General features: G+C 35.2%; 1 protein-coding gene across 6 annotated transcripts in view; it reads right to left on the bottom strand.

Moving 5' to 3' along the window:
* Window positions 1–3,828: 3,828 nt before the first annotated feature.
* Window positions 3,829–23,850, bottom strand: part of NAALADL2 (N-acetylated alpha-linked acidic dipeptidase like 2) — a 1,156,801-nt gene continuing 1,136,779 nt past the window's right edge. For all 6 annotated transcript variants that reach the window (XM_066347123.1, XM_066347120.1, XM_066347117.1 and 3 more), the window contains one exon: window positions 3,829–11,850. In XM_066347123.1, coding sequence (XP_066203220.1) covers window positions 11,652–11,850 — 199 coding nt within the window. In that variant the 3' untranslated portion in view covers window positions 3,829–11,651. The remainder of the gene's footprint in view (window positions 11,851–23,850) is intronic.

A 23,850-nucleotide genomic window follows, 5' to 3' on the forward strand; every position in this document is an offset into this window, starting at 1 on the left:
TGGAGGGCTTGAAAAGAACAAAACGGCGAGGAAGATTGAATTCACTCTGTCTGACTATGGGGCTGAGATAGCTATCTTCCCCTGTCTTTGGTGCTCCTGGTTCTCAGGCTTTTAGAATCAGAATAAAATATATATCATCTGCTCTCCAGCTCTCAAGCCTTCTATATAAACCATCAACTTTCCTAGGTCTCTGCCTTGCATATGGAAGACCGTGGAACTTGTCAGCCTCCATAATCACGTGAGCCAATTCTTTCAGAAAAATATCTTGATAGATAGATAGACAGATGATATATAGATAGATAGATAGATAGATAGATAGATATTCTATCATTTCTGATTCTCTGGAAAACCTTAATACCACATATAAAGAGTTATCTGCTCATTAAATTATGAAATGAAATAAATTTTTCTTAAAGTTTAGAAGTTGTTATTAATGAGAGTCAATCAGCTAGTTTATTACTTGTTCCTTGTGGAGGACCTATTGTAATTCTATTTTTTTTTTAATTTTGCTTTGTTTTGTTTTAATTTCTGGAACTTTTAGGATTATCTAAACTTGGCACTTTAAAATTTTACATGTCTATGAGAAAAAATTGTTTATTCTTTTTGTTGCTAAATCAATGGAACCTTTAAAAGACTGTGCTTTCATGTTACCAAATTATCTTCATTATTTTTTGTTAGTTTCCTCCCTAAATTTTTATGTTCTTTCTTACAAACTTGCTTAATGTGTTTAATCAGCTTTATTGAGTAAAATTTTAATGTGAATCCACCAATTTAAAATATACATTTGATGAAGTTAAGACAAATTTAGCCTGACCAGGTGGTGATGCCATGGATAGAGTGTCGGACTGGGCACAGAGGACCCAGGTTCAAAACCCTGAGGTGTGGGCTAATCTGGTTTGAGCAAGGCTCACCAGCTAGAACCCAAGGTCACTGGCTTGAGCAAGGGGTTACTTGGTCTGCTGAAGGCCCACCAGTCATGGCACATATGAGAAAGCAATCAATGAACAACTAGGATGCGACAATGAAGAATTGATGTTTCTCCTCTCTCTCCCTTCTTGTCTGTCCCTATCTGTCCCTCTCTCTGTCTCTGTCACAAAGAACAGAAAAATTTACACAATTGTCTGATCACCACTAAAATTAATGTAAGAAACAAGTTTATTACCTCAAAGGTTGCATCTTTGCACATTTACCCCTTAACATATATTCAACCCTTAACATACTCTCTTCCAGGTCACTCACTACAGATTTGCCTTTTCTAGAACTCCAGGTAATGGAGTTCAATATTACATGATAAAATTGTCGAGCAGTTTCTAAGCAAAAGCACAGTAGTAGAAGCTGATAGATTGACTTGCAGTACACCCATTAATTCAGCTGGTTAGGAGACAATTCACCGATTGAGTTTGCAAGTTTACTACACACAGCACAAGAGGCAGCATAAGGTTTATGTTCTCAACCATTTACTTATTCCCCAAGTCTGATGGGGGTGATGTGATTGTGGGCCCAGAAATTGCTAAACACCAGTGTATCTGTTAACAACTGAGCCACCCTGATTTTAGGTTACCTTTAAGCTTTTAAATAGGCTGTTTGTAGAAGCTACTTAAACTTTGCCCAAAGCAAGAGACATTATTTTTTAATATACTAGTTAGAAAACAAATGCATCCTCTGATCTGGACGAAGACACTGTCTGCTTCTAAGGACTCTGAATAGCAAACATCCTTGAAAAGAGAGGCCTCAACAAAGGCTATCATTTTACTTGGCATTATGCTCTCAAGATTAATTCATGTTAATGTATATATCAGATTTCACCTGTTTGTTCCTAGGCATTAATCCATTGTATAAATATACTACCATGTGTTATAACATTTTCACAGTTTATAGATATTTGGGTTGTCTCTAGTTTATAAAGGTGAAAAGTGTAGAAGGTGTTTTGGGTTTTTATTGTTGTTCTTCCTGCTTCTCGTAGGGGTAGCAGAGGGAGTGCATGCTCCCAGGCTTCTGATCAGCCCTGTGCTTTTTCTTGAAGCCTCTGAGCAGTGGGTCCACCAGCAGCAGCAACAAGGTTTCTAGGAGTGTCAGAAGAATCTTCCCTCCCCATTGTGCTCTCTAGCCTTAAGGTCAGTAGCCGTTTCCTACAGTTACTAATCTCTGAGAAATAGAACTTTCACTTTTTTGTTACACTAGCCCTTTCAATACTAGCATAGTCATTTTCCTGTTTTAAAATTCTCTCTGCTTGAAATACTATAGTTATCAAGTCGAGTGCAATGCAAGGATGAGAAGATGTGGGCATTGATGGGATGGTCCTAGTGGAATGGAGAAATGTGCAGCAGAGCCAACACAACTTGCTGACACATTGGATGTGAGGAATGAGGAAAATAAAAAGATCAAAGACGGCTCTTGCCCGACCTGTGGTGGTGCAGTGGAAAAGTGTCAACTGGGAATGCTGAGGTTGCAGGTTCAAAACCCTGGACTTGCCTGGTCAAGCACAAATGGGAGTTGATGCTTCCTGCTCCTCCCTTCTCTAAAATGAATAAACAAAATCTTTTAAAAAAAAAAGATGATTATTTTTTAGTGAGTCTGGTGTATTTACTGAGATAAGGAAGAAATCAAGAAGAGTAAATTGGGCAAGAAATATAACTGTGCTAAAATTACATATGTGGACATTTAGGATGTCAGAGAATGCTTTCTAAGAATGTCTCTGCTTTTATAAGATGAGTATAGTTGATGGAAGACAGAAGAAAGAGATTGTGCTTATATAATTGTGTCAATTCTGTCACTTAAAAGTTAGATTAGCTTAACTTTTGTAACTGTGGGCTGCAGGATCAGAACATCTTATTAAGATGTTATGTTACTTTGAAGATTTTATTTTTAATCCAGAAAACTTGTAAGTATTCCAAAACAAACACACCCTTATTCACCACGCAAACTGGCAAGGGAGGATATAAAGAAATGAGAATAACAGAAGAAGGAAGAAATGACAAGTGTATGTTTGAGAAAAGAACGAAAGGCAAAGAAGAAACATGCGATTAACCTTATATAATGCTTCCTGAACAAGGCATATTCCTGTTTAGGTGCAATGGACATTAATAAATACAATTCACTAATAACATATACTCATAACTAATTAACTTTGTATACTTAATATACTATATTTCTTATGACAAAACAGTATAGCAGTGATTTTCATCTGCATTTAATATTTTAAGTGGGTATTCTAAATATTACCATTTCACTGTACATACTCCATTGCATTTATGAATTAAAACATACTTCTTAAAAGATGCCTTCATTTCATAGTATTATGTTTTTAATTATGTGCAAATATTTAAGCAAGTGTAATATAAATATTCACTCATTTCTTTTTTTTTTAAGAGACAGAGAGTCAGTGAGAGGGATAGACAGGGACAGACAAATAGGAACGGAGAGAGATAAGAAGCATCAATCATTAGTTTTTCATTGCGACACCTTAGTTGTTCATTGACTGCTTTCTCATATGTGCCCTGACCGTGGGCCTTTAGCAGACTGAGTAACCCCTTGCTCAAGCCAGTGACCTTGGGTCCAACTTGGTGAGCTTTTTGCTCAAACCAGATGAGCCCGCACTCAATCTGGTGGCCTCGGGGTCTTGAACCTGATTCCTCTGCATCCCAGTCCGATGCTCTATCCACTGAACCACCGCCTGGTCAGGCCACTCATTTCTTGATGTATGTGGTATCCCAATCTAAATTTTGTCACTCCAAATCACAACATACTGTCCTAAATAAGTTGCATATTGAGTCATTAGAGTAACACATAAAAAGTTGTTTAATAAATTGAGATCACATTTGGGCTAAATATAGAATACACTAAATTCCTGATGGACATCCACACAGAGTGATTAGACATTCAACTTTATATAGTAATTTCAAAACTACAGACACATGCCTCTAAACCAATGCTATTAAAAATCAATTACAACCAAGACAATGACCATGAGAATTTCTTTACAATGAAAAGATTTCTAAATCACAGACAGTAATCAATTTATTTTGAACAATATTCAAAACTATAACAGTTCAGTGCAATTTAGCCATTAAGATACCTTTCAGAGATATTTGTTGTTAATCAAAGCAATTTTAATTGAGAGATTACCCTCCAAATTTTATCCCAAATTAATTTATAAATCTTCTCTTAATCACAACATTATTTATTTCATGGCTGTCTTTTTGATTGTTACACAACTGAGAAATTTTATTTATTATATAATTTGATATAACTAAATATTGTTACAATGTAGACATAATTTTAAAAATGAATGGTATATGTTAACATCCTAAACACATATATAAAACTCTTATTAAAATTTTATTTTCCTAAATGTCTATAAAAACAAATTAGCCCTCTAAAATATTCTAAAAAAGCATTTTTTTCAGAATACAATTCTATTCATATTTTCCAAGTAGCAAGTTAGAATGTATAAGATATATTTGCTATTAAACTTTTTTGTGTGAAATTTAAATACTAAATCACCCAATAGAGTCCTACCTCAGCATCTAAATGGAATAATTTATAACATTGCTGGAATATAATCATGTGAGCTAAACTTAACCATCTGGATATTTTTCTTGTAGACAATTTGCAATGGTATAGTAAAACATTTTGTTTGCTTCTTGTTAAACAGACATTATAAAATTGTCTTTACAGAGTAATAGCATTTTTTTCTGACTTTCAAAGTAAGGTAGTCCATTTGCAGCAGCTTGATATAAAGGAAAACAAATAATTATTATTAATCTTAATAAAACACTCCACATATACTGAAAGCATGATTCAACAATGACTAAGAATTTAAAAATAATAAAACACACTCCAAGTAGTGTCCATCTGGGTTGTAACATACTGAATAAAGGTTTTTTAAAGAAGTTAGAGGATTTCACTTAATAAGCAGTCTAGATAATTACATAATTATACACATTTTGATTTAAAAATATATGTAGTTCATTAAAATAGAGACTCTAACTGAACTTCTCTAGCTAAGCTTCTTTTATACTTTAATTAGAACAAAAGACCAACATTAACTTCATTGCAACATAATAATTTATAATAATGATTGTATATTAATCTCTTGAGCTTGTTGTAATATAGCACATGACATATGGTATACTACAGGCACCTATGTGGTCCCTGGGGGCCTGAGGTTGTGCATATTAATTAGCCCCTGAAAAATGAAATCTATCTTCCTCTGAGAAAAGCTACCTCAGTGCTTACTGGCTTAAGACATCAAAGGAATTAGACAGAATACTGTTAGGCTCTGTCTATACTCATCAAAGCTGTGTCTAGATGTAGGCACTGAATCAACTACTCCTGAGTTAATTCTTGACAGAATCCTGCTTAAGAAATTAGAGTAACTTCAATTCTTTGGCTTCAATAATTAGATTTTGGCTGAAAACCTCAAAATTACCATTTTAGTTTCAGAAAACTATATACTATGTAACTATGTACTTCAAACAGAAAATAATCTAACCAGAAACATTGAAATTTGAAGCAGCTTCTTTTACTTGAATGCTACCTGCAAGTGCCTTCACTTAATCCTCTGCTTTTATAAATTCAGATACAATCTAAATATGAGATTATAAATATCTTTAAAAAATATGTCATTTCACAACAAATCAGGCCTCAAGATCCCCAGCACAGGTATGCAAAGGCTCCTCACTGCATATCTTCGAAGGATAATGGAAAGGTATTAGAAAATAAGACTCTGGCTGACTTACAGATAAAAGCATATTGAGTCAAATAGATCTTAAAAGGACTATCTCAGGGTTAAAAAGATAATAAAAATCCTAATTTCATGCTAAAGAATATCTAGAAAGAGAAACCAAAAAGTTTAGTGGATATGATAATGACCAAAAAATGTTAGATTTTTAAAAAATGTTTACAGCTCTTCTTCTTTTAAATTTATATCACTTGAAATTTTGAATTTCATAAACAAACAAGTTTAACTAAAAAAGTATTTGCATTTAATGGCGCATTTAGAATGCTGAAGTTATTAAGAACTTTCAGAATAGCGGATTCTAATGAGGCCTTTTTAAGCTAGCAATTTAAACCTATGGAAAAAATACCAATTCATTTCTGCAGCTAGGCTGAGTACTTTTCCCAAATATCACAGTTTGTTTGTTAGTTCCCCCACTTGGTTTCTTCTGTGCTCCTATAAGAGAACTATAATGTTGTTGATATATTTATTAGAATATGTGGACTCATTCTACTTCTACTCAACATATGGGTTGGCAGTTTAAAATAATTATTTTTCTAATAAAAGAATGTGTGACTAAAACACATTCTTTAAACCAAAGAGATGACAATGTGCTGTCCTCAGAGAAAGCTTACTTTTCATAGTAATTAATTACTCATCCCACACAGTGTCTCTGAGAACATCTTGGCTAGGTGTACTAAATTATGGTGTAAATTATTATAGTTTTTTATTTGAGGCAAAGATGCTGATTCATCATTAGGCAGGTGGCAATAAATCGTGTATTTTGTTTTTATAACAATTATCTTTCCAGTGAGAATACCTACTGTATGCTGTATATTTATTTAAGATGTCACTTAGTCATTTTGAGTTTTTAAGGATGATATAAAACTGTAGTTGAAAATCCAAGCATCTTCTCTTTTTTTATTTCCTCCAATGAAATTGTATAGGCATTTTGAGAAAGAAATTGTGTGACATATGACTTCTGTTCTCTTTTTACTACCTTATGACCTAGTTGTCATGGTACTCTATAATGATGTCTTGATTTTTAATGCTCTTATATATATCTTTTAACTTATCCATATATCCACACCATTGCTGGGATGGGTGGGCCACCATCATAAATAATACATCTGTTTCTTCAAACTCCTTCATTAAACCAGTGAAGTGGCAGACTTCATAGACTCATCAGTTATGCAGAACTACATTAAATTCTCAATTCTATTAGTCTCTATAACCAAATGATTTCTCTGATGTTTTCTTCAGCAATCAGTACAAAGAACACAGGACTTGATTCCAGAGGGCCCAGTAGAGAAGCATACCTCAGACATTTTTATTAGCTGTAAAACTTCTGCCAAGTCACTCAGCTAAGTATCCTCATCTTATAAAAACAGATTGCTCGGGGGATTCAGGTAGCAAAACTAATACAGAGGGTCCTCTGGTTACAACAGTCTTGCCATATGATGTTTTTTAGTTTACAATGCTCACTCCCATAAAAACTTAAAAAAAATTGAGATGTGTCCCTGGAAGGTTGACTCAGTGGTAGAGCACTGGCCCAACATATGGATGTCCCAGTTTGATTCCAGGTCAGGGCACACAGGATAAGCACTCATCTGCTTCTACATCCCTTCCTCTCTTACTTATCTCTCTCTTTTCCCCTCCTGCAGCCACGGTTGGATTGGAGCGAGTTGGCTATGGGTGCTGAGGATGGCTCCATGGCCTTGCCTCAGGCAATAAGAAGAGCTCAGTTGTTGAGCAACAGAACAATGCCCCAGCTGGCAGAACATTGCCCCCTAGTGGGCTGACTGGGTGGATCCCAATCGGGGTGCATGCAGAAGTCTGTCTCAGCCTCCTATCTTCTAACTGAATAAAAATAAATAAATAAAATAAAAATTGAGACATGAGTGTTTTGGCTTATGCCATTAACATCATACTCTTTTTTTACTCTCAATTTTTTTTGTCATTTTTTGGTTATTGCAGTACAGTGTACAGTACAATATATTTATGTCCTTTTCCTTTTTCTGTGGCTTAGTTGTATTTTTACTTTCTAGATTATGACTTTACAACTGTATTAGGATAAGAAAGTGACTTAGGCTAGGGTGTGTTTCAAATTACACCAAAATTCAGTTTACATCACTGTCATAGGAACGGAACTGTATATAACCCGAAGATCCCCTGTACATGCGAAAGTCTAGAACATTGCCTGACACATAGCAGGCACTGCTGTTAGCTGTGTCTGCATCCCTTTTTGAGAGATACAATAGTTATTTTTACATACTCTTTTTAATAGCAGAGCTTCAGGTACCTCTTATTATTTTTATTTTATTTATCTTTTTAATATGTTGCCAAGTAATATTTTCTCAGGACCCAGGATTAACGTAGTTTAGATATTCTTAAACTTCAGTGTTCAAAATGGTCATTTGGGAAATCCTGCTGAAGATGATTACTAGGTCTCTTAGTCCCAAAATCCACATTTTGAGAAACACTAATTTAGATTGTTGATTTAATACAGAGATAAAATATGCTCTCATAAAATCACTTAACTCTATGCTGTCCTTTCTACTTCTGGCTTCATGTAGAAACTCTCCCTTACTTCCTCCTGAGTACTGAATCCTTTGCCTGTATTCTCTGGAAAAATTTAGTTTATCAGATATAGTCAGAATGAGCTAGTCCTTAATTAAAGCAGTGATTCCAGTTCATGCAGGGTTTGATAGAATGGCGGTTTCATAGACGTACTGGCAAAGATTGTTTATAACCCGAGCATCTCAGTTAGAGAGCTGGATTTACTGCATGACAAAGCAGAGAAGCTTAAATTTCAGTAGTGCTTTTGCTAGTAGCTAACTATGGCGGTATATCCAAATTTCTTAATTATTTTGGCTACAGTTATGGCATCTGACGGGGTGACAATGCTTTTCCTGGCTGAAGGTAACATCTTAGGGCTTAGACCAGAATGTCTCTTAAGCTTCCTTTTGACTCCAGAAGGTATGCTCTTTTACATAAAGCAGTGCCCATGTGTACCCTTCATGAACCCAAGTTCCAGTGGTACGTATTTACCACATTTTCTTAGCAGAATAACCATTTATGGTTTATTATATCTTGATACACTTCTATGTGGAAGAACTGTAAGAATTTGCAGGCACTCAGATAGCTCAACAAGAATTTAAACCTATTACCAATCTGCCAAGAACACTTGTTATTAACTTGCATAGGATTTTATTCACTTGTCTCTACTGGAAAAAAATTAAAATGATATAAACTTATAGAAACCCTGAGGTAATCAGACCATAGCAATAATGCTCTTAGATAAGAGGTTTTGTTGCAGTCAAAGGTATAGAGCAGCATCTATAAAACTTGTGGACAGCCTGACCAGGTGGTGGCGCAGTGGATAGAGCATCGGACTGGGATGCGGAGGACCCACATTTGAGACCCCAAAGTGGCCAGCTTGAGCGTGGGCTCATCTGGTTTGAGCAAAAAGCTCACCAGCTTGGACTCAAGGTTGCTGGCTCAAGCAAGAGGTTACTCAGTCTGCTGTAGCCCCACGGTCAAGGCACATATGAGAAAGCAATCAATGAACAACTGTGGTGTTGCAACGAAAAACTAATGACTGATTATTTTCATCTCTCTCTGTTCCTGTCTGTCTGTCCCTATCTATCCCTCTCTCTGACTCTCTCTCTGTCTCTGTAAAAAAAACAACAAAAACAAAACAAAACAAAAAAACTAGGGGACATCTGTTTTCATTATACTTTAGTTTCTTCACATAATATGTTAAATAGACTAATAAAAACATATTATCCACAGTTAACTTCAGTTCTAACATAACAATTTCTTATAATTTAGAAATGCAGAATACATAACATTGAGATTTTTAGCTGTGCAATGTGGTTTACCTAAGCACACAAGCATTAAACAAAACGTATAAAGAAAAATGGTTTGTGCTTTCAAAGTTTTTTACAGAGTGAGTGAATTAGGATTTTGTTTTTAGAATGACCAACTATCAAACTGATGATTATTTGTCTTGGCTTTAAATTCAGCTTCAAAGGAAGATCTGGAAGGAACACATTAAAGCTGACTGATTATATAATACCCTTTAAGGCGTTCTGTTATTTGGAACCAGTTATGTCCATATAGGTGCCCCACCTCTTTTCTGCTGTTGTTTTCTGTGGAGCCAGCAGCGGCACTGATACCGAGTTACACAGCAGCTGGTCCTTTTAGGCCTTACCTTAGACACTCCTCACCCTGGCAAATACATTCAAACAACAAGTGTATTGGTTTAAAAAAAAGTAAGGTAGTTTCATTCTCATGTAAAAATATGTGCACACAAGCAATTCAGATGAAAATGGATTTCTGCCTGAATTATCTAGCTCATTTCCTCAGTTCCCTTCTTTGCCTTGAGCTCATAATCATTACTTAGGGTAGGAACAGCTGAGCCTTATAAATCAATTAATCAATACTGACCAATTCTTTCCCTTCAACTTTAAGTTTCCTTTCAATGCAGATTAGGTACATAGCCATCCATGAAACAAAGACTACGCTGCACTTCCTGCACTGTGGCTCTGGCCATGGGTCCTGGGGAAGTGTCTCTGTTGTGTTAGCTCGAGAGAAAATTCACAGGGAAGGGAACTTTCAGAAGATATGTTTCCTCAGGGTGCTTGCTTTCACCACTATCAGGAGAAAAAGTTTCAAATCAATTTCTCAGGACAAGCTAAGAGTTTATAAACTGTCACCTATTAGAATCCTTGGTTTGGGGGATTGATGGATGTCAGTGCCAGTCAGTGACAAGGTCAATATGAAGTTTCATTTTCCACATGCAAAAAAAATTGAAGCATATGAAAGACATATACACATAGTAACACTATTTTTCTGCATAAAGTTAGAATTATGAATATTACCTTCATTTTCATTTAAGTCACAACTAAGAATAAGAAAGAAAAACATATTGAAAGTATGTTTCATATGTTTCTAAAGTTCCTCATAGAATTAAAGAACTTTTTTTTCATTGATCAAAACAACTCTTTCTTTCATAGGGAGTCTTTTTGTGTGTGCCAAAATAGTAATTTAAGGCTTTTTAAGATATTTGGGGTTTTCAAAGAATGTGAGACACTTTCATTTGAGAGTAGATGTTTCAGTGCTCCCAAAAGAAACAATACAACAAGAAGTACAACATATTTTCTCCCTCACAAGACATATATCACTCCTGAATTTTTTACAATATCAACTGAGGCAAATTAGGGGTTTCAAAGCTTGTCATCTTGTAAGTTGTTAGTAAAAAAATTGTATGTAAATTGCTCTGTGCACCTACATGGAGATTTTCCCCTGGAATGTTTATGGCTCTTTTTTTTATTAATACTTAAAAAAAATACAATTTCATAACCAGTGTATTACTATATCTAGTTGTGTATAAATAGGCACTTCATTTCATAAAATAGAAACATTCAAAGTGGCTTTGGTCAACCAATCACCGAGTCAGATTACTTGAATTCTTCATATTGAATAATTAATAGTGAAGTTAATCTGAAATCATATCAACTGTCCATTTCTATTACACAAAATAGGTCATTAAAAGCTGTAACATAAGGAAAAACTTCTGTTCCTATGTGCTTTATCCATAGGAGCAAAGATTGTCCAAAACTTCTTAGAACATTTCCCCCCAGATATTTTATATATATAAAAATACAATAGATTTCTTTTTTAATAGATAAATTTTAAGTATTATTTCAATAACTTGTGTTTATATATTCAGAAATGCAGATATAAGAAAAATATTAAATGTGCAAAACTCTCTTTATATGTCCGTTAAAAAATACAATGTATAATAGCTTTTGATTTGTATAAAAAGCCATTGGGGGGAAGAGTCTTCAATGTCAGAAAATCTGATCAAATTAGAGCTTTCGCTTGAGGAATTGTAAACAAACTCTTTAAAATGCTGAGAGTTTTCTCAGTTCTTTCCAACCAAGACACTGTTGAACACATCAAGTCCTTCTTTGAAGTAAACCTGAGCCGAATTAATGCTATGCAACACCTTTGACAGGGCCTCTTGAAAGGTCTCATTTGATGCAAGTGACTTGCAGTGCTCCCAGGCCTCCAGGAGTATTGAAAACTGGCTTCTCTTCTTATCAAGGTGGTACAGGATGTTTCTACAATAGAAAGAAATATAAAATGTGTAAGTGATTCATGCATAATGTTATTTTCATATCAAGCACTGTAATGGATATTCCCAAGAAATAGTGATTTCATAATAGATAAAGTGACAAAATTATAATATTTTCAGTCTCTAATGAATTGATATAGATGTTGATCATCAAAAAAGTTTTTCATAGTGATAAAAGAGAGAATCAGACTTTATAGGTGCCTTCTAATGGAAGAGCACCCCTATTTAGAATATAAAATAAAATAGTTTTGCTAAAAATTGAATCTGAATCAATGTAGCTTCTAAATCTAATTGTTAATAAATACAAGGAACACAGAAACATGTTAAATGATACTAAAGCGTGTCATCAGTGAAATAGAGAATGTGGAGAACTCTATAGGACAAATAATCAATTTATTTAACAAATAAGTTATAATAAAAAATAGATGAAGGAGGAACTTCTGGACCAGGGTTTTGTGACCTTGTGCTATGGACTATTGAGGCTGGATACGTCTCCCTGTGGTACCTGTCCTGTGCACTGCAAGATGTTTAGCAGTGTTGCTGGCCTCCACCTACTCCATGCCAGTAGGTGTCCTCATCAGTTTGTGCTGCTATCACAGAACAGCATAGACTTCTCACAGTTCTGAAGGCTAGAAGTTTAAGATCAGAGTGCTAGCATAGTTCAAATCACCAGGGTTCCTGGTGAGAGGCCTCCTCCTGGTTATAGTCTCACATGGCCTTCCTTGGTATGTGCACACAGACAGAAACCAAAACCCCGTGTCTTGTCTTTTTATAAGGGTATTAGTTCCATCAAGAAGACCCCATACACATGACCTAATCTAACTTAATTATCACCCAAAGGCCCCAGCTCCAAATGTAATCACATTGGGGAAAGAATCTTAAAATATATGTTTTGGGAAAACACATTTAGTCCACAGCAGTTGTAAAAACCATCACTGTCTCCAGACTGCTAAAACTGTCCCTTACAAAGCAAAACTGCTCCCCATCCCATTTAAGAACTATTGACAAAAAGAAACATATCAATCAGTCATAAAGTATGGGCTTTACAATGTATTAAGTAAAAGAAACTAAAAATGAACAGTAATGCAAAATTGAATACTGAAGATTTGTTAATACTGAGAAATTGTTTGTATTTTAGGTGTGATAATGGTATCAGTATGTTTATAAAAAGTGTCCTTATCTTCTAGGAATACATACAGTAATGTTTGTAAATGAAAGATTATCATGTCTGAGATTTGCTTCAAAATATTTGAGAGGAAAACAAGGGTGGAGCTGTAGACAGTCTAGGTAGAAGGTGACCAGCCATTAGTTAATAATTGGTGAAATTGGGTAGTGGAAGTCATTATACTCTTTTTGCATATATTTAACATTTAGAATACCATCTTCTCATGAGTACAAAGTGTGTAATAAGATGGTGTCCTGAAATTTATCTAAATTTATAAGAAAGAGTAATTTAGCCTTGTTCAAGTCTAAAGAAGTTACTTTTATTCATTAATAGAAAGAGATGCATTTTGGCAGACTCTATGGATTATTTCATTGTTTGACTTAGTCCCCACCTAAATTAGCTGAAATTGCTAGAATTATATGCTTTTATAAAATAAGCAGATATGTAAATAATTAAAATACAGTTGTCTAACTGTCATATTAGAAATGTAAGGTTTTATGATAAGAAACAAAGGATTTGCTGCTGGGAAAGGTTAGAAAATGATCATAATGGAGAATATTTGTTTTTTTTCCACATTTATTTATTTATTTTTTGTTAGGATAAGTTTAAAGTACAAATTTTAAAACATTATAAAAAAGAAATATGTCAATATCTTATTAACATAATTTCAAAAAGGTAAAAATATTAGTCAACTAAATCTTGTAATATTACTGTTTTCTTTCAGTTTTTTTTTTTTTTTTATTAATTTTACTAGGGTGACATCAATAAATCATGGTACATATGTTCAAAGAAAACATGTCCAGGTTATCTTGTCAATCATGTTGCTTACCCATCACTCAAAGTCAGATTATCTTCTCTCACCTTCTATCTACTTTTCTTTGTGGCCCTCCCCCTCCCCGTTTCCCTCTCCCTCTTCCCCCCCCCACCCCGGAACCACCACACTCTTATCAATGTCTCTTAGTCTCGCTTTTATATCCCACCAACGTATGGAATAATGCAGTTCCTGTTTTTTTCTGATTTACTTATTTCACCTTGTATAATTTTATCAAGATCCCACCATTTTGTTGTAAATGATCCGATGTCATCATTTCTTATGGCTGAGTAGTCTTCCATAGTGTATATGTGCCACATCTTCTTTATCCAGTCACTATTGACGGGCTTTTTGGTTGTTTCCATGTCTTGGTCACTGTGAACAATGCTGCAATGAACATACGGCTGCATGTGTCTTTAAATATCAATGTTTCTGAGTTTTGGGGGTATATACCCAGTAGAGGGATAACTGGGTCATAAGGTAGTTCTATTTTCAGTTTTTTGAGGAACCACCATACTTTCTTCCATAATGGTTGTACTACTTTACATTCCCACCAACAGTGTATGAGGGTTCCTTTTTCTCCACAGCCTCTCCAACATTTGCTATTACCTGTCTTGTTAATAATAGCTAATCTAACAGGTGTGAGGTGGTATCTCATTGCAGTTTTGATTTGCATTTCTCTAATAACTAAAGAAGATGAGCATCTTTTCATATATCTGTTGTAAATTTTTATTTCTTCCTGGGAGAAGTGTCTGTTCGTGTCCTCTTCTCATTTTTTTTATTGGATTGTTTGTTTGTTGTTGAGTTTTTATGAGTTCTTTGTATATTTTGAATATTAGGCCCTTATCTGAGCAGTTGTTTGAAAATATCATTTCCCATTTAGTTGGCTGTCTGTTTATTTTCTTATCAGTTTCTCTTGCTGAGCAAAAACTTCTTAGTCTGATGTAGTCCCATTCATTAATTTTTGCCTTCACTTCTCTTGCCTTTGGAGTCAAATTTATTAAATGCTGTTTAAAACCAAGGTCCATGAGTTTAGAACCTATGTCTTCTTCTATGTACTTTATTGTTTCAGATCTTATATTTAGATCATTGATCCATTTTGAATTAATGTTAGTACAAGGGTACAAACTGTAGTCCAGTTTCATTCTTTTGCATGTGGCTTTCCAGTTTTCCCAGCAACATTTGTTGAAGAGGCTTTCTTTCTCCATTGTATGTTGTTGGCCCCTTTATCAAAAATTACTTGACCATATATATGTGGTTTTATTTCTGGGCTTTCTCTTCTGTTCCATTGGTCTGAGTGTCTATTTTTCTGCCAAAAAAATATGTCGTGGCCCTATAATATAGTTTGAAGTCAGGTATTGTAATGCCCCCAGATTCATTCTTTTTCTTTAGGACTGCTTTGGCGATTCGGGTTTTTTTGTAGTTCCATATAAATCTGATGATTTTTTGTTCCATTTCTTTAAAAAATGTCATTGGAATTTTGATGGGAATTGCATTAAATTTGTATATTGCTTTGGGTAATATGGCCATCTTGATTATATTTATTCTTCCTAACCAAGAACAAGGAATATTCTTCCATCTCATTATATCTTTTTCGATTTCCCTTAACAATGGTTTGTAGGTTTCATTATATATCTTCTTTACATTCTTTGTTATGATTACTCCTAGGTATTTTGTTCTTGTTGTTGCAATCGTGAAGGGGATTATTTTTTTGAGTTCGTTCTCAAATGTTTTATTGTTGGCATATAGAAAGGCTATGGACTTTTGTATGTTAATTTTGTATCCTGCGACCTTATTGTATTGGCCTATTGTTTATAGAAGTCTTTTTGTGGCTCCCTTGGGGTTTTCGATGTATAGGATCATATCATCAGCAAAAAGTGATACCTTTACTTCTTCTTTTCCGATGTGGATGCCTTTTATTTCTTTGTCTTGTGTGCTTGCTCTGGCTAGAACCTCTAGCACCACATTAAATAAAAGTGGAGAGAGTGGACAACCTGTCTTGTTCCTGATTTAAGGGGGAAAGCCTTCAGCTTTGTGCCATTTCATATGATGTTAGCTGATGGTTTATCATATATGGCCTTTATCATGTTGAGATATTTTCCTTCTATACCCATTTTGTTGAGAGTCTTAAACATAAAATTGTGTTGTATTTTATCGAATGCCTTTTCTGCATCTATTGATAAGATCATGTGGTTTTTGTTCTTTATTTTGTTGATATGGTGTATTACGTTAACTGTTTTACGTATGTTGAACCATCCTTGAGATTCTGGGATGAATCCCACTTGATCATGATGTATTATTTTTTTAATATGTTGTTGTATTCGATTTGCTAGTATTTTGTTTAGTATTTTAGCATCTGTATTCATTAGAGATATTGGTCTGTAATTTTCTTTTTTTGTGCCATCTTGCCTGGTTTTGGTATGAGGGTTATGTTGGCCTCATAAAATGTGTTTGGAAGTATTGTTTCTTCTTCAATTTTTTGGAAGACTTTGAGTAGAATAGGAACCAAGTCTTCTTTGAATGTTTGATAAAATTCGTTGGTATAGCCGTCTGGGCCTGGACTTTTATTTTTGGGGAGGTTTTTAATGGTTTTTTCTATTTCTTCTCTACTAATAGGTCTGTTTAGGCTTTCTGCTTCTTCTTGACTCAGTCTAGGAAGGTTGTACTGTTCTAGGAATTATCCATTTCTTCTAAGTTGTTGAATTTGGTGCCATAAGTTTTTTATAGTATTTTACAATAATTCTTTGTATATCTACAATGTCTGTGGTGATTTCTCCTCTTTCATTTTGAATTTTGTTTATATGAGTTCTTTTTCTTTTTTCCTTGGTAAGTCTTGCCAGAGGTTTGTCAATTTTGTTGATCTTTTCAAAGAACCAGCTCTTTGTTCTATTAATTTTTTTATAGTTTTTCTGTTCTCTATTTCATTTATTTCTGCTCTGGTTTTTATTATCTCCTTTCTTAGGCTGGTGTTGGGTTGTCTTTGTTCTTTTTCCAGCTCCTTAAGGTGTGAAGTTAAGTGGTTCACTTGGGCTCTCTCTCGTTTGTTCATATATGCCTGAAGTGATATGAACTTCCCTCTTATCACTGCTTTTGCTGCATCCCATAGATTCTGATATGTCATATTGTCATTTTTATTTGTCTGTATATATTTTTGGATCACTGCGCTTATTTCTTCTTTGACCCATTCATTTTTTAAAAGTATGTTGTTTAGTTTCCACATTTTTGTGGGCTGTTTTTCCTGTTTTTTATACTTGAATTCTAGTTTTAAGGCTTTATGATCAGAAAATATGCTTGGTACAACTTTGATTTTTCTGAATTTGCTGATGTTGTTTATGTGGCCCAACATATGGTCAATTCTTGAGAATGATCCATGTACACTGGAGAAAAATGTATACTCTGTCACTTTGGGATAAAATGTCTTGTAGATGTCTATCATATCCAGGTGCTCTAGTGTTTGTTTAAGGCCAATATATCTTTATTGATCCTCTGTTTGGATGACTAATCTAGAGCCGTCAGCAGTGTATTGAGGTCTCCAAGTGTGATTGTATTTTTGTCAGTTTTTATTTTAAGGTCAATAAGTAGCTGTCTTATATATTTTGGTGCTCCTTGGTTTGGTGCATATATATTAAGCATTGTTATGTCTTCTTGATTCAGTGTCCCCTTAATCATTATGAAATGGCCATTTTTGTCTCTGAGTCCTTTTGCTGTCTTGTAGTCAGCCTTATCAGATATGAGTATTGCTACACCTTTTTTTTTTTTTTGGATGTTATTTGCTTGGAGTATTGTTTTCCAGCCTTTCACTTTGAATTTGTTTTTATCTTTTTTGCTTAAATGAGTTTCTTGTAGGCAGCATAGAGTTGGATTTTCTTTTTTAATCCACTCTGCTACTCTGTGTCTTTTTATTGGTGAGTTTAATCTGTTTACATTTAGTGTAATTATTGACACTTGTGAGTTCCCTATTGCCATTTTATAGATTCCTTTTTGTTAGTTTTGTGTCTTGTTTGATCCTTCTCTTTCATTTTTCTATCTTTTGTTTTTATTTGGTTGTATTCCATACATCTTTCCTCTGTTGCTATCTTTTTTAAATCATGTGCTTCTGTTGTGGTTTTTTCAATGGTGGTTACCATTAAGTAATGAAAAAGGTTTCTACCCTGTTCATTGTAGTGCACTATCTTGCGAGTACTTTTGCACTCCATCATCATTTGCTACTGTTAATCTCCATCCTCCCCCCCCCCATTTTTTTTTGTTGTTGTCACAGTTTAAATTTGGTTTTATGTTGTTCTTATTGGAGCTTTTACTTGTGGCTTTGTGTTTTTTTGTTCTTTGTATCTGATTGGAGAACCCCCTTAATAATTCCTGCAGTGGGGGTTTTCTGATGATAAATTCCCTTATCTTTTCTGTATCTGTGAATGTTTTTATTTCTCCTTCGTATTTGAAGGATAGCTTTGATGGGTATAGTATTCATAGCTGAAAGTTTCTCTCTTTCAGGACTTTAATATTGGGGTCCACTCTCTTCTAGCTTGTAGAGTTTCTGTTGAGAAATCTGATAATAATCTAATGGGCCTTCCTTTATATGTTGTATTTTTTTCCCTGGCTGCCTTGAGAATTTTTTCTTTGTCATTGGTTTGTGTCAATTTCATTATGATATGCCTTAGAGTAGGTTTGTTGGGGTTAAGAAAACTTGGAGATCTGTTTGCTTCTTGAATTTGAGGCTTTAGTTTTTTCCACAGGCTTGGGAAGTTCTCATCTATTATTATTTTGAATATGTTCTCCATTCCATTTTCTCTCTCTTCTCCCTCTGATATACTTATTATTCTTATGTTATTCTTTTTCATGGAGTCAGATAATTCCTGTAGGGCTATCTCATTTTTTAAAATTTTTGAGTCTCTTTCTTCTTCTCTCTGTTGTGCCTCAAGTTGCTTGTCTTCTATTTCACTAATCCTACCTTCTATCTGGCCTATTCTATTAGATAAGCTTGTTACCTCATTTTTCAGCTCGTGAATTGAGTTTTTCATTTCTGTTTGATTTGTTTTTATAGTTTCAATTTTTTTGGCAATATAATTTTTGTGTTTATTGAGTTGTTTTCTGAGCTTCCTAAATTACCTCTCTGTGTTTTCTTGAATATCTCTGAGTATTTTTAGGATTTCTATTTTAAAATCTCTGTCATTTAGCTCCAAGGTTTCTAATATATTAAATTTTTTCTTCATAGATTTTTCCTCTTCTATGTTTGTTACCTCTCTTTCTTTTGTATCCATGATATTTGATTTTCTCTTCCTTAATGGCATCTGAGGGTGGCTTTGTTGATAGTATTAATGAGATTTAATAAAGAATAAAAAGTTAAAAAAATAAAAATAAAAAATAGAAAAGAATTTAAAAAAAATTAAAAATTACAAAAAAGAATAAAATTATTTCCCCCCCTCTTTTTTTCCCTTTTCTCTCCTCTCCCCTCTTTATTGAGAAAATCTTGAGGTGAACTGTGAATTATATTGTGCCTATAGAACAAACAATGCCTATAATGGAGGGCCTCAGTTGGAGAGAAGTAATAAAAGGGCAAAAGAAGAGGGTATGGACCCACAAAATGCAAATAGGAAAAAAATTTGAGTCAAGGATAAAATGATTTGCTTTTAGGTGTTGGTTGACTAAGAGATATGATGAGAGGAATAAGAGGGAAACAGGAAAATGGGGGGAAAATTAAAAAATTATTATTGTATTTAGTGGAACAAGAACTAGATAAAATGGAGAGCCAGGGTTGGGCACACTGCTAGTGAGTTAAAAAAGTGAAGTAAAAAACCCCCAAAATGCCACAAACATAAGTTTGAGTCCCAGATAAGATAATTTGTTCATTATTGAGGATTGAATGAGAGGAGGCTTAAAGGAGAAAGAAGGAAACTAATATAGAGGGAGAAAAAAAGAGAGAGAGAAAAAAAAGAGGGAACCAATAAAAGAAGAAAAAAGAAAAAAAGGAGAGAGAGAGAGAGTTAAGGATTTTGGAGTGCAACCCTCATAGAGAGAAAGAAAGAAGAAAGAAAGGAGAATGGGAGATATAACATTTATGGGTAGTGTAGTTCAAGGAGAGGAGAGAGTAAGACTGGCAGAGAATTAAACGACCAAATTGGAAGAGGCAAAAAATAATCAAGACATGAAGATAAGAGAAACAAATGAACAAATATAATAAAATGGGATAGGTTGTAAAGCCTTTGGATTATTCTTGATTTTGAGAGGTTATCTTCTTGCTTTTTCTTTTCTCTCCCTCTTCCTGGTCGGTGACTCTGTACCCCAGGTTCTGCCCCTGTGGCATGCTCAGGTAGAGGTTTGCAGTGGATAAGTCTCTATGGCGATGTCATGTATTGGGCTTCAGTCTCATTGGCAGTCGAGGCTCATTAGCATTTGTAGGCTCCGACAGTGAGAGAGTCCATGTTCCTGGAGCCTCTCTCCTAGTCTTTCCTTCCTCAATGAGTAGCCTGATAATCTAGCTATGGGGTTGCTGCTGCCTCTGCTTTGATAGTAAGAGGCTCAAAGAGCTGGCAACTCACCACTCTATTCCCACTCAGCACAGGGCTCTGGGTAAGGCTCAATCAGTCAGAATTGCTAGCATAATCAGGCGGGGCTTCCACCCACACAAAAACCTCTGACTGCTACTCTGTCCGGTAACACGGGCAGGCGCCCACTCCCGGGGTGCTCGGAGGAATCTCTCACTGACTATCTGCACGTGCAGAGCGGGATATGGAGCAGGCCATCTCTTACTCTGAATGAGACCCCCACCTGCATGGAAAAGTTCCAGTGTTGGAATTAGCTCTCACTCCCTCCTCATGCGTGGCTTTTTCAGGGTGCTAGGGCGGCCCAAGATTCTGCTTTCAGCCCACATAAAAGCCCCTGACTCTGCTCCTCTGTCCGGGAACACGGGCGCCCATTCCCGATGCGTTCGGAAGAATCTCTTGCCCACTCTCCATGCCTTCCGACCAGGATATCAGGCTGGCTGTCTCATGCTCCGAGTTAGACCCCCATCCACCTGGAAAAGTTCCAGCATTGTAATTAGCTCTCGCTCCCTCCCCATGCATGGCTTTTTCAGGGCACTGGGGCAGCCCGGAGATTCTGCTTTTGGACCACACAAAGGCCTATGACTCTGCCTCTCTGTGGGGTAACACGGGCACCCACTCCCGAGGTCCTTGGAGGAATCTCTTGCCCACTCTCCGTGCGTGCTGACCAGGATATCAGGCTGGCCATCTCTCACTCTGAGTGAGATCCCTGCCCGCACAAGGAAGTTCCAGCGTTGGAATTAGCTCTCGCTCCCTCCCCGTGTGTGGCTTTTTCAGGGCGCTGGGGCAGTCCCAAGATTCTGCTTTCAGCACACACAAAGGCCTCTGACTCTGCCTCTCTGTGGGATAACACGGGCGCCCACTCCCGGAGGAATCTCTCGCCCACTATCTGCGCGCGCCGACCAGGAGATCGGGCGAATAGCTGCCCCACTTGTCTTTCTTTCTGTGGGTTTGGTGCGAGTGCTAGCTTATATTGGCTGGGTTGTCACAGGCACAGTTTTTCCTCGGCTTGGATCTCCGTACCACAGCCTGGTTCGGCCGTTTGTGCCACGGCCTGGATCCATTCACCCCCTTTGCCCACCTTAGTTTCTATACTCTCAGTTCCCAGTGAAAGCAGCTCTATTTATGTTAGTGAGGAAGGCGGAGTATTTCTTACTCCCTATTTCCTTCGGGGTTTGATTATATATTTAACCAATTTTCGTTCGACCATACCTTCAGGTTTATTGTGGAACATTTGGAGGCTCCAAGAATAGACTTTTCTGTTTCTGGTTGAAGATCTTGTTGAGTTTTGGGGGAGATTTATTGGTATCACTTCCTACAGTGCCATTACTCTGACATCATGTTCCAATGGAAAATATTTTTTTGAATTTCAACTTGAAGGATGATGTGAATTACCAGTTACAAAGATTAAGAAAGGAAACAAACTAGAAAGTGGAGATAGCATGCCATGCAGGAAGAATTGCTTGTGTAAAGGTAAGAATTTATAAAACAACTTGGTGTTTTCAGTGGATAATGCCAGTATTTCAGTATGACCAGACTGCAAAGCAAGAGTACATACACAGTTATAGGAGGAAAACTGGGAGAGCAAGACATGGTCACATCATACAAGGCTTATCATCCTAAACTAAGGAGATTACACTTTTTCTTACATACAATAGTAAACCAGTGAAAGAGTTTAAGCAAGAGAGAAAAGTTATTAGACTTTATTTTGGAATAATTGCTTTGGTTCTAATATACAGCCTGGAGAATGGTTTAGTCCAGACAAAATGTAACAAAGATGTGACTCATACAGTGATAATTAAGTTTGAGAAGATGGAAGAAAGGCCATTGTATAAGATTTCATTAATTGCTACTTAACCTTAGCATTAAATTCAGTAATATATTGAGTTGTAGATCATTGTTTTCTATCTCATTAAGGCTTCTCTATCTTAGCCTCTCCTGAACTTCCCACTCTGCACTCTGGTGGTAAGTGGGCACCGAAATCTATCCAATTGCTCATGCCAGACCCTACCAGTCATCCCTTTTCCTTACATATTCAGCTGGTTTCTAATTATATTTACTTCTTTTTTTTTTCCAGTGTCTTTTATTCTCTGTATGGGAATCTGATTCTTATATTTTCAAGAATATTTAATAATATCACTGCTTTATGTGGCAGGGTTGAGAAATATGCTGTTTCATCAGGACTAATTTAGCATTACAAATAGAGCAGATCTTCAACAAGGTGATTTAATTAAACTTAAATTTTTGTCAAGCTTAATTCAGTGATGGGAACTTAGTAAATCCTTGATAATGTGATGTAAATCGTTTCAGGCTATTTTGCATTTTAAGCAATAAGTAATTTAAGAACAACAGATTTTGAGTCTTAAAAGTGTTTTTAGTTGACAGTGAGTGCATGGTGAACGGCACTGGGCAGAAGAGCCTCAGACTCACAGGTCATCTCAATAATATTTTTTTTCCAAAACAGATAATTTTAAATAAGAACTATCCCTAATAATTAATTCTATACCCTATATCTTCTTTGTGATTATGAGTAATCTTGGTATTGTACAATTCAAATAGAGCAGTTAAAGAAAGATACTCTCTAGATTCCAAATATATTTAAAGTCAGATATTAACCATATATTAATAAACATATTCCCTGTATATGGAAGAAAAAAATCCTCCAGATAGAGAGGGAAATGAATCATGAGCAATGTTCTGGCTGTGAGCTGTACTCTGAGAAAAATTTTGATCTACTTCTTGAAGTACAAGATATTGAAATATATAGATATTTTCTTCTGCTAAAGCCATAATATTCTTAAAATGAAAGACATTTTCAGAGCCATTTAGTCATGATAAGTAAATCATACAAGCAATTATATATATATATATGTACATATACATATATACATGTGTCTTATGTGTTTTGATTATATTATAATGACTTAAAATAGTAAGAATTAACAACATAGCTAATGGGAATTTCTCTTTCTATTAGTTTTATTAACATTATATCATAATAGGTGAGAAAATAAAAAAATGAAACAAAATAATATGAAGAAAGCTTGATACAACCATAGAATTTTCCCAAATGAAGATGAAGTTGCTTCAGAAAGTCACATGTATTCTCTTACATGATAATACCTACAAAACTATTACTTTTTTATGTTAACATAATCGTTCTTAATTACCATTTAAAAAATTAGAGTGTGCTTTTAATATCAGGATACCTATAAAACATGTTTAAATTCACAGTGAATCATTTAAACAAATGAAATATTATCAAACTGAATTCCACAAAACATTAAAATATCATACACCATGATCAAGTGGGATTTATACCAGGAATGATAGGTTGGTCTCACATCCACAAATGAATAAACATGATACACCACATTATTAACAAAATGAAGGTTAAATACCACATGATCATATAAGTAATTACAGAAAAAACATTTGATAAAATCCATCACCCATTTATAATAAAAACTCTCA

The sequence above is a fragment of the Saccopteryx leptura genome, chromosome 8 (genome assembly GCF_036850995.1).
Source record: "Saccopteryx leptura isolate mSacLep1 chromosome 8, mSacLep1_pri_phased_curated, whole genome shotgun sequence".
Classification (NCBI taxonomy): domain Eukaryota; kingdom Metazoa; phylum Chordata; class Mammalia; order Chiroptera; family Emballonuridae; genus Saccopteryx; species Saccopteryx leptura.